At 35.4% G+C, this 13,649-nt stretch overlaps 1 protein-coding gene across 1 annotated transcript in view; it reads right to left on the reverse strand.

The window, feature by feature from the left end:
- Positions 1–416: 416 nt before the first annotated feature.
- KLHL14 (kelch like family member 14) overlaps positions 417–13,649 on the reverse strand; it is a 99,332-nt gene continuing 86,099 nt past the window's right edge. The window contains exons 6-9 of the mRNA XM_031003574.3: positions 8,155–8,345; positions 7,915–8,073; positions 4,914–5,071; positions 417–2,544 (exon numbers count right to left, since the gene is read on the reverse strand). Of these exons, the coding sequence (XP_030859434.1) occupies positions 2,404–2,544; positions 4,914–5,071; positions 7,915–8,073; positions 8,155–8,345 (649 nt within the window). The 3' untranslated portion in view covers positions 417–2,403. The remainder of the gene's footprint in view (positions 2,545–4,913; positions 5,072–7,914; positions 8,074–8,154; positions 8,346–13,649) is intronic.

The following is a 13,649-nucleotide window of genomic DNA, read 5'->3' on the forward strand; positions in this document are numbered from 1 at the left end:
TCAGATCTTCAAAAGAGAATAAAATTAAATACTATGTATTTGATAATTGATTTAATTAAATGTGTGATTCACTTATTCTTTAAAAAGGGTGCAGGTATTTTTAACACATATGGTGCTTCTAATAATGTGTATAAATATTTAGTTATTTGATCTCAGATAAGTTATATCTTATTATAACACTCTTGTAGTGAAAACATCAGATTCCACTCATATGATTTTTAACTCACAGCATTTTCCAGAAGTATTCCATAATTTTAGCACTGTCCATACTGTATACATTTACATATTGTGAGAAAGCCAAATACACTTGTAAATCATAGCTTCAGAACAAAAATATTTAGGCATTTACATATCACAAACCTTCAAACAGTTTAATGTAGAGATTTATACATATGTAAGTAGGATATGAGAGACAGTTGAATTAGTACATAAAGTTTTTATTTAAAGTTTTCCCCTTCCAAGCAAGCTTCATTTACACATTCTAATACTGTACAAAATTTACATTCTCTGTGACTTATTTATTCACTTTTCACTTTCTAGTAACTTATGTCTCTCTGAAATACAGAAAGCTTTGCTTATAATTCTCATAAATGCTTTTATTTATTTTGGTGAGAAATAAAAAATAAAATGCAGAACAAGTCTAAGGAAAGCAAAGGTTCTTGTACAAACTGCGACTTTTGGAAGAAACAGTGACAGTTGACAACAAAAGGTTCTGAAGCAGACCTCATTCTATTCATGATGTCAGCTGAGATTTTCCCACAGAGTACTGTAACTTTTCTTTCTATATACTCATATGTTTTCAAGGAAAAAGAAATGAAAGTTGATTGCACTGGATATACATATATTTATATATATATTTTTACAATGGATCCTTTGGATCTGAACATACAAATAAATACAAAAACAACGAAGATTGCACTTTACTGTAGAAACAGCATTGGATTCCAGTATACCCATTTATCTTGACGTGCTCTGCCATGAAAGCTTATCACCAAGGCATTTTTCATCTGTGGGATTTCCCTAATTACTGTTTTGAATGACACATTTGTTGAAGGATTCAACACCATCTCTGGATGGTTAAAATATATTTTAGGCTTTTATTTACTCCTAAAGTTGTTCAAGCTCTGGAGGGCTTGAAAATCGAAATGTGCATTCCTGTCAGTTTTGTCCTTTTGGTTGGCCACACTGAGACTATCTCGTGCTATCCTGACCTTCTGCTCCTGAATTCCTCATGTTCCTCAAGACAACTAGCAATTGCTCGCTTAACTGAGTTCAGGCATCTCTGGTGATAACAAACAAAATATGATGAATTGGGGGAATAACGATCGTAAGTCAAGTGTCTAGAGGCACCCGAAGGTGAGGAAGTGGAGAAGTATTTTGTCAGGTGCTATAATTGGCTCCTGTGGCTCTTGTAAGTTCTGTGTTTTAGAAACAGAAGGACAACTGGAGTTCTACTTAATGGAAATTATTCTTTCTTTTCATCCCTGAATTCCTGAAAACAATCTCCCATTTTTTATTACGGATTAAATTTGGGTCAGACATATCATCTAACAGAATCTCTAAAATAGTATTGACTGAATTTGTCAATCTTGTCTTTTGAAGTAAATAACATGTGTGTTCACTACTTATATATCACAAAATATGAAAAAGCACAAACCTCCATGAACTGAATAGTGACATAATGTATTTTGTTTTAATCTTTCAGATAAAATTGAGGACACAGAAATGACGACTCTGTCTAGCCTAGAACCTATAGGGTAGAAAGCATTTATTACAAGAGCCAACATCTTTCTCTTTTCTGATCCCATGAGGTGCTGTAAGGGCAGAAGGTATATGAAATGAAGTTGTATAGAAACGAAAATGCCTCTCTTTAATCTTACATGATTTTCAATAACAGTGTTGCCAATGGAGTCTGTGAAGTAGCCAAAGGTTAAGAGTACAGAATCAAGTGGCAATTTCTGTAATGCAGTGTATTTTGATGGCTCAAATTTGGAATCATTCTTGAACACAATATCCCCGAAATGTCAACATAGATCACATGCAGGTAGACTACAATGCACAATACTGATCTGAGATCTCTCTGGGGCCAGTCTTCTGTATTTTATCTTTCTCCTTTTGTAAGTTAAGATTCACATGAAGAGTTTTTGTAAAGCTGGGATAAGTTAAAACCAGTCTGAAATGGAAGAGTCTGTCACCACAGGAAGTTTGGTGCGATCTGAGTTATAGACATAGTATCTGTTCAAGAACAGGTCTCTTTCTTTTGTAGTTACTTATAAATCATCAGAAACCAAGGGTGGGTTTTGGCAGTTGTACCATTAGAATGCATTGTTCCTATTATAATAGTGATGTCACCTGCCATTGCTTCCTAGAATGTGATACTGTTCATTCCAGAGTTTCCTGGTGTTATTTGTTGTATGGCACACAAGAGGGCAGAATAACTGTCACACAGGCAGGGCCTGCCAACGGTTCTGCTACATCTCCTTCGAGTTCTGTCCAGGTTCCTTTCTCTGGACAATAGCATATTGTAGATGACTTGTAGGCCCCCTGTAATGACAGAGGAGGGAGCACTTAGAGAAGGAAGCTAGAGAAGTGCAATGGCAATGTTACTGATCACATTTATTAGTATATTGAAAAGAAAATATCTGTTCTCTATTCTTGCTAAATAATTCCAAATGAAAGCAATGGATTTTAAACTGTTGTATTCCAAAGAAAAAGCTAAGATTGACAAAATTTCAAAAAAATTTTTTTTGTGTGTGACTAATAATAAAAGTTAAATAAATACCTAGAGGATCCTAGATGCTCAACAAATCCTAAATTGGCTGGGCCCAGTGGCTCATACCTGTAATCACAGAGCTTTGGCAGCTAGGGCGAGAGGATCACTTGAGCCCAGGGGTTTGAGACCAGCCTGGGCAACATAGCAAGACCTCATCTCTACACACACACTAAAAAAGATAAAAACAAATTGGGCATGATAGTGCACATCTGTAGTCCCAGCTGCTTGGGAGGCTAGGACAGGAGGATCGTGGTTACAATGAGCTCTGATCATGCCACTGTACTCCAGCCTAGACAACAGAGTAAGATCTTGGCTTAAATAAATACATACATACATAAAAATAATATACCAAAAATAGAAGTTATCCAGCTGGTTTAAGTTAAAAAAAAAGAACAAATTTACCTTAAACATTCAAATAGTTAACACAATTATATTTCAGATTGTTGTCTCACTTCTCCATTTCAATTTTGCTACTGTGAAGAATCAGAGCTAGGATTGAAAACCAGTTCAAAGTAAACTGGAAATGAAAGTTTGTCAACTTTCTCATATATTGATTTATTTATTTTCAAGAGGCCACATGAGAAATAAAATGTCCTTAATCTTGTTTTCTTTGTCAACTTTAGAGGCTAGTGCTTGTGTAACATTTTCCTCCCCAAACCAAGGGAGCTTTGTGTTTATCATAGGAAACAAATGAAAGACCCAACCAACCTAATAATTATTTTTCTGAAAATGCCCCAATGTCTGCTTCCAAACAAATACATTCTTGCAGCTAACAATTTGTACAAGCAAACAAGTGCACATATGAATATCTAGTTATATATGTCAATACATATTTGCCTATATAACTAATAATGTTTTAAAGCTCCCCAAAACTTTATGTCACAATCTCGTTAGAGGCAAAAGAAATAAAACCAAATAATATTATTAAAACCACCAAATTAATCTTACAAAACTAACACAGGTAATCAGGAAAATATAAAAATGTTCATCATTTTAAAAGTGAATATGTAATCTGCTAGACCCAATGTGTCTCCTGATGTACTGTAATTTGAACTACAAAGCCACCTTCGCAGGTGTTTTTGCTAAAAAAGAAAAAAGAAGTTAACAAAAGAAATAAATAAAGGAAAAAGAAAGAAGCTGAATTTAATTATGCCCTTATCTCTAACTTCCAGTCTCCAGAAAATATGCAGATGGAGGACTATTTCAAATGACTCCACAAGGAAGTCATTAGCCAATTTCAGAATGTAAGGTATTCTGTATAACTGAACCTCTTTTGTCAAGAAGTCAATGGCATGAAACAAAAAGAGTCGGGGTAATGTTCTAGATTGCAAGAGATATATGAGACATAATGATGAAATACAAGAAAGACTTGTTGGATCCTGATTTGGATATGCCAATTTGAAAAATACATCTTTTTTTAAAGTTAATGGCAAATATTTGAATATAAAAATGAATATAAAGGAATTATTGTTAATTTTTTGGAGTGTGAATGTATTTACGTAAGTTAACGATTTTTAAAAGGTAAATACTGAAGCATTTAGGGTGAAATGATATGACATCTGGGATCTACTTCATATTGCCTGAGCCAAAGATTTTAAAAGGGGGGATAGATGAAGTGTGGCAAAATGTTGACGGATGTTGAAGCTGAATGATGGGTTAATGAGGGCCCATTCTAATGTCGACTTTTTTGTATGTTTAGAAAATTTCACGATAAAGAGGGAAAATAAGGGGAAAAATCAATGGCAAATCACACATCCTAAATAGATTTCATGAATATTGGAGAATGAATTTCCATTTTTCATGCCTTACCGGTCAGAAACCATTCAGACTCTCTTATTGAACTGCAGAACATTTGTAAAATCACCTCAGTTTGACTTTTAGTTGGGAAGCCAGAATCACAAGATCATAGAGACAGGAGAGAAAGGAGACCTACCGCACCTTGTGATGCTGTTGATCAGCTAGCAAGCCAGTTCAACAGCCACCAGGCTGATCCTATTTTACTATCTAAAGCAACTGACCGCTTGCATGTAAGTATGATACTCTTAAAAGGTACATGTGTGGAGGATAACACATTTGGAAGGATACAGAAAACGTAAGCACAAACGAAATAAAGGAGGATGCAGTAAATGTGGACACATACCATACTCCAGCTGTAGCCTCCCACAAGGTAAATGCTGTCATCAAGCACTGCACAGCCAGGGCCACTTCGACCCTCCAAAATGGGAGTTTGGAGTATATTCCACTGGTCACCTTTTGGGTCATAGCATTCCACAAGCATTACATCAAGGTGGGAGAAACCTAAGTGACAGAACAAAGTGGAACAACAAAATGATAAATGCTCAGGGTCTCAATTTAAGGCTAGGGCTTCTTTTAAAAACAAGCCTCAAGCCAAAATAGATAATTATGTTTTTGAAGACACAAATGCATAAATTCACTGAGATTGGGAGAAATGTCAGAAAGACCTAGAAAACCCCAAAGAAACTCTAGTTGTTTTAGATTACTTCAAAGCAAGAATGCCTGAGCAGATGTCATTAGCAAAGGTTGATTATATGTGGATAGATCTTATTAAAATGGTTTATTAAAACCTTATTTAAAAATGTTTAAAATAATAGTTTAAGCAAGCATTGTACAGGGCACTTACAATATGCTAGTTTTCTTTTCTAAGGGCTTTATTTAAATGAACTCATTCAATCCCTTCCATCACTCTATGAGATAGTCCCTGTCCTCACTTTCATTTTATAGATAAGTGAACTGAGAGACAGAGAAAGTCAATTACTTGAGTAAGTCACAAGTCAGTAAGTAGATAGGTTGAGATTTGAATCCAGGAGAGGCTTCAGAACTCAGACTCTTGCAGACTAAATTGTATTGCTTTTTCTCAAATGAATATTTAACTCTCTCAGAATGTTTTAATAGATTAAAAATATGTTGTTCAGCATCTTTTACCTTTTTCACAATTTGACTATGTTTATAAACAACTCTGATGATGTAAATGGTTTCTAGTATTTACCAAGAATCAAGGTTTGGAGTAGGAGGCTGAGTAACTTTCACTGAAGAGCTTCTCCTACAGCTTCTGATAGGGTTCTTGGTGTCTGGGGCAGTACCTAGGTCACTGAGAACAACTTAAGTTCCTGGACTCTACTGGATCCCTGCCTTTAATTTAGAGGGTGAGAAACACCTAGTGGGAGCTTCGTGCTCACCAAGCAGGTCAAACCCTTAGTGTTTTTATCTATTTTTCCCGTAGTTAAATGCAGGCTATGGATATTTGCTAGCTGACAATCTCAGTGTGTATTCTAAAGTAACCAACATACTGGATTCTTTAAAATAATTGAGAAGATGAATAAAAAGGTGGATAAATTTTTTTTCTTGAAGAGGTAGACAGGTTATTTTGGTTACTAACTTCCTACAGAAAATAAATCACATAGATGGTGGAACAACAGAACAATGTACTCACTGCAACTCCAGAGTATATTCCTTTCCTGTACCATTAAGATTATTGATGATAATTTTTGAAGCATATACACTTAGAATGGGCACTTGGGCAAATTCCAGGTTCTGACCTTGGAGGCATCATTTGAAGATATATGTGCCTTCTCTGTGACAATGTTATACATGGGAACTGTAATCCTCACAGAAACCATCAAGGCAAGGATAATTATCCTTCCTTTACAGACATGAGGTTAAGTGTCTTGAGTGAGACCACACAACTAGAAAGTGCATAACTAGAATCAAACCTAGGCTTAGATACAATGTCTATATCCTCTCCTCACCATGATGCCTCCTTGAGCTAACCCAGTTTTGATGTGTGCACACTATTTCTCATTTAGATTGTCATTACCTGAGTCTTTCTGTCCAAACCTAACCTTAAATGTTAGAAGATCCTAGAGCATTTAGACAATATCTTGTGCAAAAGAAATGCAAAGAAATCACATTTTAACATAGAAGGATACAAAGTTAATACAAAACATGTCGACGTAAAGGAATGGTGTGTGGCTTGAAATGAAAGAGCACCATTGAAAGAGATAAAGAATAAAAAGGGAAGCGTCACAGTAGTAAAGAAAATCCGTTCTCATTGGGGAGAGCACTTAAGCTGAGCAGCAGACATGCACTAGGCTATTGGCATTTCTGAACATGAACTTGACGAATGAACATGAACTTGGAACTATCTACATAAAAATTACACCTGTTCAGGCTTTATTACATCTAAAGGTAAATATGTATTAGGAAAATAGAAAAAACATCTAGATCTAAACCATTTAAAAAGATGTATATACTATTAAAAAATAAATGCACACATGTGTGTTATCTACCATACTTAGATAGCCTGTTTCCCATTTAGCTCAATTTCAGGGATCATAGACTAGGAGAGCTGAAGGAGATTTTAGAGATCATAGAGCAGTTTCTTCATCTTCAGATGAGGAAACTGAGGCCCAAAGCAGTTCAATAATGTTCTCGATATCATAGGTCTCTCTGGTTTCCTGTCACATTCAGTGTTACATGCATGCACATAATGTTATATATGTGCACATACACTACAAAAAGTTGCAGTCGTATACATATCTAGGGAAGGAAAGGTGCCAAAACATGTCTCTAAAAATGCTATGCTTTAAGTTTTTTATTGAAAAAAAGCAACAGAATTTGATAATCATAAGTGGCTTGCTATTGAATTCTTAAAAAAATTCTACATTTAGACACAAATATCTGGTAAATATTACCTTTAAAAAAATCACATATTAGCTTTGTGCACTTATGACTAAAATTCCTTATGATTACAGCAGAAAACAATTTTCTGGAAAAAATTCATTACTACAACTTTGGTGATAAGAAATAATTTATTTCAGTGAATTCATTGTTACGACAAATTGTTTGTGTTCTTCAGTTATTAATGCTCCTATTTCTTATTTTCTGTAGACATCATTATTCATTTCTTTTATGTGTATGGTAACTTAAAAATAATCCTATCTGCAGCAAAGCCAAAATAAATGCTTGCTCAAGGGTACTGCCAATTTACAGAGTAGATTTTATTAGGTCAACATGTTTTTTACTTGGTTAACTATGATTATCTAAGGAGAAACCCCCTTAGCGAGAAATATGAGGTGCAAATGTTATTGTGACTAAAAAACAAAACAACAAAAAAAAAAGACCTTTCAAATGATTTCCTCCAATTGCATACAAGCGATCATTCGTTACAGCCAAAGTGTGAATTGCGCGTTTTGTGTTCATATCTTGTTTTCGAGCCCAGACATCCATTACTGGGTCATAGCAATATAGCCATGGGACATATTCTCCATTGTGTACACCCCCTGTGAAATAAACATAGACATACAAGTCAAGAGAGTGCTTTGGAACTGAACTTTGTAACAGAAAATGAAGGAATTACTTGCCTGAAATGTATATTTTCCCATTGTGCACTGCTCCCGCATGAGCCGCCAGAGGCTGTGGCAAAGAGGACACATAGCGCCATTCATTCGTTTCTAGGTTATAGCACTCCACGCTGGACAAGTAGCCGGTTTCATTCCTTCCACCAATTACGTATAAATGCTTGTCCAACCGACATGCATAGAAACTGGCTCTTCTACAATGAAAAGAACCCACAGTAAATCACAAGAGGAGCTGTGAAATGTTACCTTCCGAAATAAGATAAGCACCACACAGCTAGTCAGGGAAAGGGGTGCATTCTGCTTCAGAAAGGGTTGCAAATCTTTAAAAATTACACGTATACCTTATAAGTCTGAGACCTTCTACAGTAATCATATGTATTGCCCTTCCTGGTTAATATTCTTGATATTAAAGTAATAGTAGAGGAGAAATTCACCAACTCTTTGTTTCAGCCCTTGTTATCTTGCTTTTTATACACTGTTAAGTGTTCATTAATATTTGGGATATTCGGTACCTTGTAAGGATATCATAGCTCTGTAAGACAAAGTGAAAAATGAGGTAGATAATGTAACAATAATAAATTATCTTGACATTCACTTTCTTTATGGTCCTTCAAGGGTCATTGTTCCCAATTTATAAGAGAACTACATCATCAAAATTTTTCTTCAATTATCACTTTTTTTACCCTTAGTACTACTACTGCAAATAGAATAACTTTTATGGACTTCATATAATGTTCAAATTTTGCACTTATATAACCAGTTACAGGAATTTCATCTAAGTAGCTTTTTGTGTTGATTCTTAAAAGGCTCTGAGATATTTTAAATCCCTTTTTAAGAGAGGCTTTTGACTACATTATCCCATTATGCCATCAAAGCAAAAGATACAAGCTGTGTTGGAAGGATTGTAGACAGAGACCAATCCTAAAATATGCCATAATTTAGGAGTGAGATTTGAAGACACTGAGGACGTGAATAAGAGTTTTAGTAGAAGAAATAGAAAGGGGTGATGCAAAAGATATTTTAAAGGAAGATGTAAAACTTGGCAAGTAATAAAATATGAGAGCCAAGGGAGAATAACATTCTAACAGCAATCAAAAATTGGGAGTCAGGATGACTAGTTTGAAACTTTAAGCCAGCCTTTGACTCTTTGCTTCTTTTTTTCACTGATACTACTGGAATAATATACTTCACAAGGAAAACATGTGGTCCAATATTGAATAAGTGTAATTGTTAAGTGCCATGCCCCTCAGATAATATAGTTTATATTTAATGAATTAATGATCTCTATTAAAATAGATGCCAAGATTCTTGTTCAATGTCGATTGCAAGACAAGGAGTGCTACAGGTTTTTATCAAGTAAACGTATGTTGCTTGGAGATTTTCCAGGTTGTGTCTATGAAGTACCAAAACATTTATGAGGTAGTATATAGCATGGTGATTAATGATTTGGCTTCTTGAGTAAGACTGCCTGGCTAGATGATGTACTAGGTGTGTGGCCTTTGACATGTCACCCAACCTCTCTCAGCCTCAGATTGCTCATCTGGAACATGGGGATGATAATGGTCTCTTTCTCACAGGGCTATTGGCAAATACATATAAGTGCCTGTCATAGGGTCCAGCATTTTGTTCATGTTCAGGAACTGTCAATTAATATTATCTGGATAAAAGGTTTTTAAAAATTGACCATGAAGATATTTGCATTTAAACATTTCCTAAGTTTAAGTGGCAACTAAATACTTTAATATTTGTTTAGATAATTTGCTACCAGATAGGCATGATATTTGTTATGGATGTTAATGTATTCAACTTTTGATAGTCCTGAAATTATCCCAATAGACATCACTGATAATTTTAGAGCAATATTTTAGTTATGTTTGCTTTTTCTAGATTTTCTTGATATATTTGAAGGAAATATGTGCCTTGGAAAATTCAGAAAGATAATGAAGAACAACAATAATGAAAACAGTGGCAGGGAGAAAAGTAGGAATAAAATAAAGAGAAGACGAGTCAGATTTCATAAAGTAAAGACTTAACCAGGTCCATGTCTTCTGTGGGGTCCGTGAGCCTCTGAAATTATAATAAAATGCTGTAGATAGATGTTTTTGCCCAAGTGCATTTTTTGGAGGAAGCTTTTTAATGTGATCATCAAAGGGATTTCTGATCTTTAAAAAATTGAGATTTTTCTGGTATGAGGGACTAAAAACTCATCTAAATATAAAATAAAATTTCAAAGCAGTTGCAAAATTAAGTGCCTACAGATAAACTGATTCCTTCTATTTCCTCAACCAGGCTTCAGTTACTTTCTCATTGAATATGATAGGTCAAAGTTATTCTACTAGTACATTTACCTTTTCAAGTTAAAGTGTTTCATTGAAAAGACTGACACATGTCTACAAAAATCCATCCTAAAGTAAAACATATTTTTTTTCCAACATTGACACTAAGGTAGGTCAGTACACTTCTTCCATGTGATTCTATAGTAGGTCTAGGGGCCTCAGAAGCAATGTATTTTCTTATTTCACTAATGGGCCATCTTTAAAGATTGGGACTATGTGGGTTATAAGCTGGTAATGGTGAGTTCTATGCAGCATTAGTCTAGAAGAAAAGATGCCACTTAGTCACAACAAGTATGAAAACCTTCTATTTAACTGAGTATAGATTTTGAAGAATAAGAGGAAGATCTCGCTTTGGTGAACTCATTTTCTTGTCTAAAATTCAGTTTTTTTTCACTTTTTATGGTCTGTTTCCTTCCTCACCGTGACACCTGGTCAGCATGTCAGAACCTGCTCTCTTTTCTAGCCAAGGCGTTCTTCATGCGACACTTCGTGTGTACTCCTAGATTTATCCACACAGTGTCACTGTTAGGATCTAAATGGGAAAAAATCAGCAGGTTTCACTTCCTGATGAAAAGTGCATTTTTAGGTAGAAATTCCAATAGTAAAGATTCTGAGTCTTTCACTTATTCCCTTGCATGACCAAAGTGAGAGTTCCTGAAATGCATTTTAGAAACCTGATTGTTAATGGTCTGCCAGCAACTGTGAACATTCACTCTAGGCTAAAATCTTACCATACCAGGTCTCTCTTGACAATGCTCCCTGCCCCTCTTCGCCACATGAAGAACATATAAGGTTTAGGCTATTTTATTTTGGGGGGAAAGTAAGTTTAAGATTATTAAAGATTTCTTATTGGGATTACACTGTTTCTATTTCAAATTGTTCATCTCTCCCTCCTTCAGCCTCCCTTGCCCCCACTGCCAGAAGCAATATTCAGTATTTGTGAGATAAGTTTTAAAAAGATTAATAATAATGCATACAAATATACTTTAAACTCTGCTTATTTTGCAGATCTTTGCAAGTTCTTTCTGGCCCTTGGAGTTGTCAGTTTATATCCTAAAGCATGAGATTGCATTACTGTATCCTTACCCCGCTTGAATTTTTGACTTTTGTCGTTGGATTAAAAACAATGGATATGTTAAAAAGAATATTGTCTCCCATTGTTTCTTGTAACACAAAATATTACTAGAAAAACAAAATATTTAAACTTTGATGCATTTTTGACATATTAAGTTCTTGTCTTTTATTTACTCTGTGAAGTAGAGGCTTTGTTCTTAACGCTTCCCAAACTGCTTTTTCTTTTTCTATTTTTTTAAATTAGCTAGGGAGTAAGATCTTCATAAGAATAACACTTCAAACATCAACTTTTACTGAAAAAAAATTAAGTTACCAAAGCATTTCTACTGTTCCAAGTTTTTAATTTTTCCTCTCTTTACTGAAGAATTAAATTCTAAATCTGAGAGCAAAACAATTCATTGGCACTACATTTAAATTTATATTTTCATCTGTTCATTTCTGTCAGTAAATTCATAGCCAGCAGGCATGCAATTCATGAGCTGACTCATGGTTGAGTGAATCTGAAGGCCATGTGCCCATTTCCCTGCTAAACTGGGAAGGTGTTCTGCACTTTTTCTCTATTCTTTTGGAAGGGTTGGCTAGGTAGGCTATCCTGGGACTCTATCTGTCAGCACTGAGTGGGAAAAGGCAGATCTCACAAATGCCCCGTCAATCTTGCAGCTCCATCTCTCCTGTGGGCTGGTTGATCCAGGCAACAGTCTATAACTTAAATGAAATTTTTCTGTCATTACCAAGCTTCCATTCAAAATAGCAAGTACAGCTCTGTAAGGGTAGGTTACCCCAGAGGTGGCTTACAATGTGTTTTCATTATTCTCAATTGGTTTGGTGATTTCTCAGCATAATAATTTTTCAGCAGTTTGGTAGCAGCATAATGGAAGAGGGTAGGTGGGGAACTTCCGGTTTGATTCATGATCTACACAATGTAAAATTAACTAAATGTTTTAAGCAACTTTTCTGATCTGAAGAGTGTCTCATATATTTCTAGATTCTTTTTCCTCCTTTTTTAAACCACCAATTAATCTACACTGGTAACTGATTGTACTTGCTATTTTGAATGGAAACTGGGCAATGACAGAAAAATTTCATTTTAAGTTATGGATTGTTGCCTGGGTCAACCAGCCCATAGGAGAGATGGGGCTGCAAGATTGACGGGGCATTTGTGAGATCTGCCTTTTCCCACTCAGCGCTGTAAGGAGCTCTTTATTTGGTCTATCGAGTTGATTGTTCTAAATCTAAAAAAAAAAACTTCTTTTACCAGGGACCTGACATGATATACCATAATGACTTAGAAAGAAACGTTAAACAGTCCATCCTGTCAACGGTGGCTGCCGGGCGCCGACAGACCATGGCAGGTCTTTTTATCAGGTCAATGAGCTGCTAAAAATTGTCTAAGTAGGACCCTGCCATGATAGGCCATAGTGCCTCAGAGGAAGTCATTACAGACTATCAAGTAAACAATACACATTTTCAAAAAAATTACTAATTAGGTTTTGCAGCAATACTTCCCATCCTTAGGGGCTCTACAGTGGGATAATTGACCACGACGTGAGTTATGCCTCCCAAGCCAAAGGCATGAAGGTTAATTATCACGGTGTACAGCCCCCAGCAAAGGGGACCATGGTGATGAGATGATGACATTTCAAACATGTATTGATAGTTGTTTTTTAAGTAAAACTTTTTGGAATAGTTTTGATTAAAGGGCAAAGTGATGCAGCTGTAATAACAGCAACCAGGAAGTAACCTCCAAAAGAGAGAAACAGGGTGCACTGGAGAAAGCTACCAGGAAGCTTCGGATTCATTAAGTTTGTCAAGCTATTAACTGACTTAGAATTATTTCCTCAGGTACCTTTGAACTAGACATTCCTAAAACTGTCTGTGATCCTTAATGTATCATGCCTCATCATTTTCAGTGTATAGCTTTAGTCTTCTAAGGGAGTTTTAATATATTTACCTGTATATAGAGTAGAAAGTTAGATATTGAGTTTCATTAGAGCATAGATTCATGCTGTCTTGCTGCAATAAGTACATTTTTGAATAAATGGTATTGTATGAAAATTTTCTTTTAGCTTGGAATTTAGGATTAAGGAT

This window comes from Gorilla gorilla, chromosome 17 (assembly GCF_029281585.2).
Source record: "Gorilla gorilla gorilla isolate KB3781 chromosome 17, NHGRI_mGorGor1-v2.1_pri, whole genome shotgun sequence".
Lineage (NCBI taxonomy): Eukaryota > Metazoa > Chordata > Mammalia > Primates > Hominidae > Gorilla > Gorilla gorilla.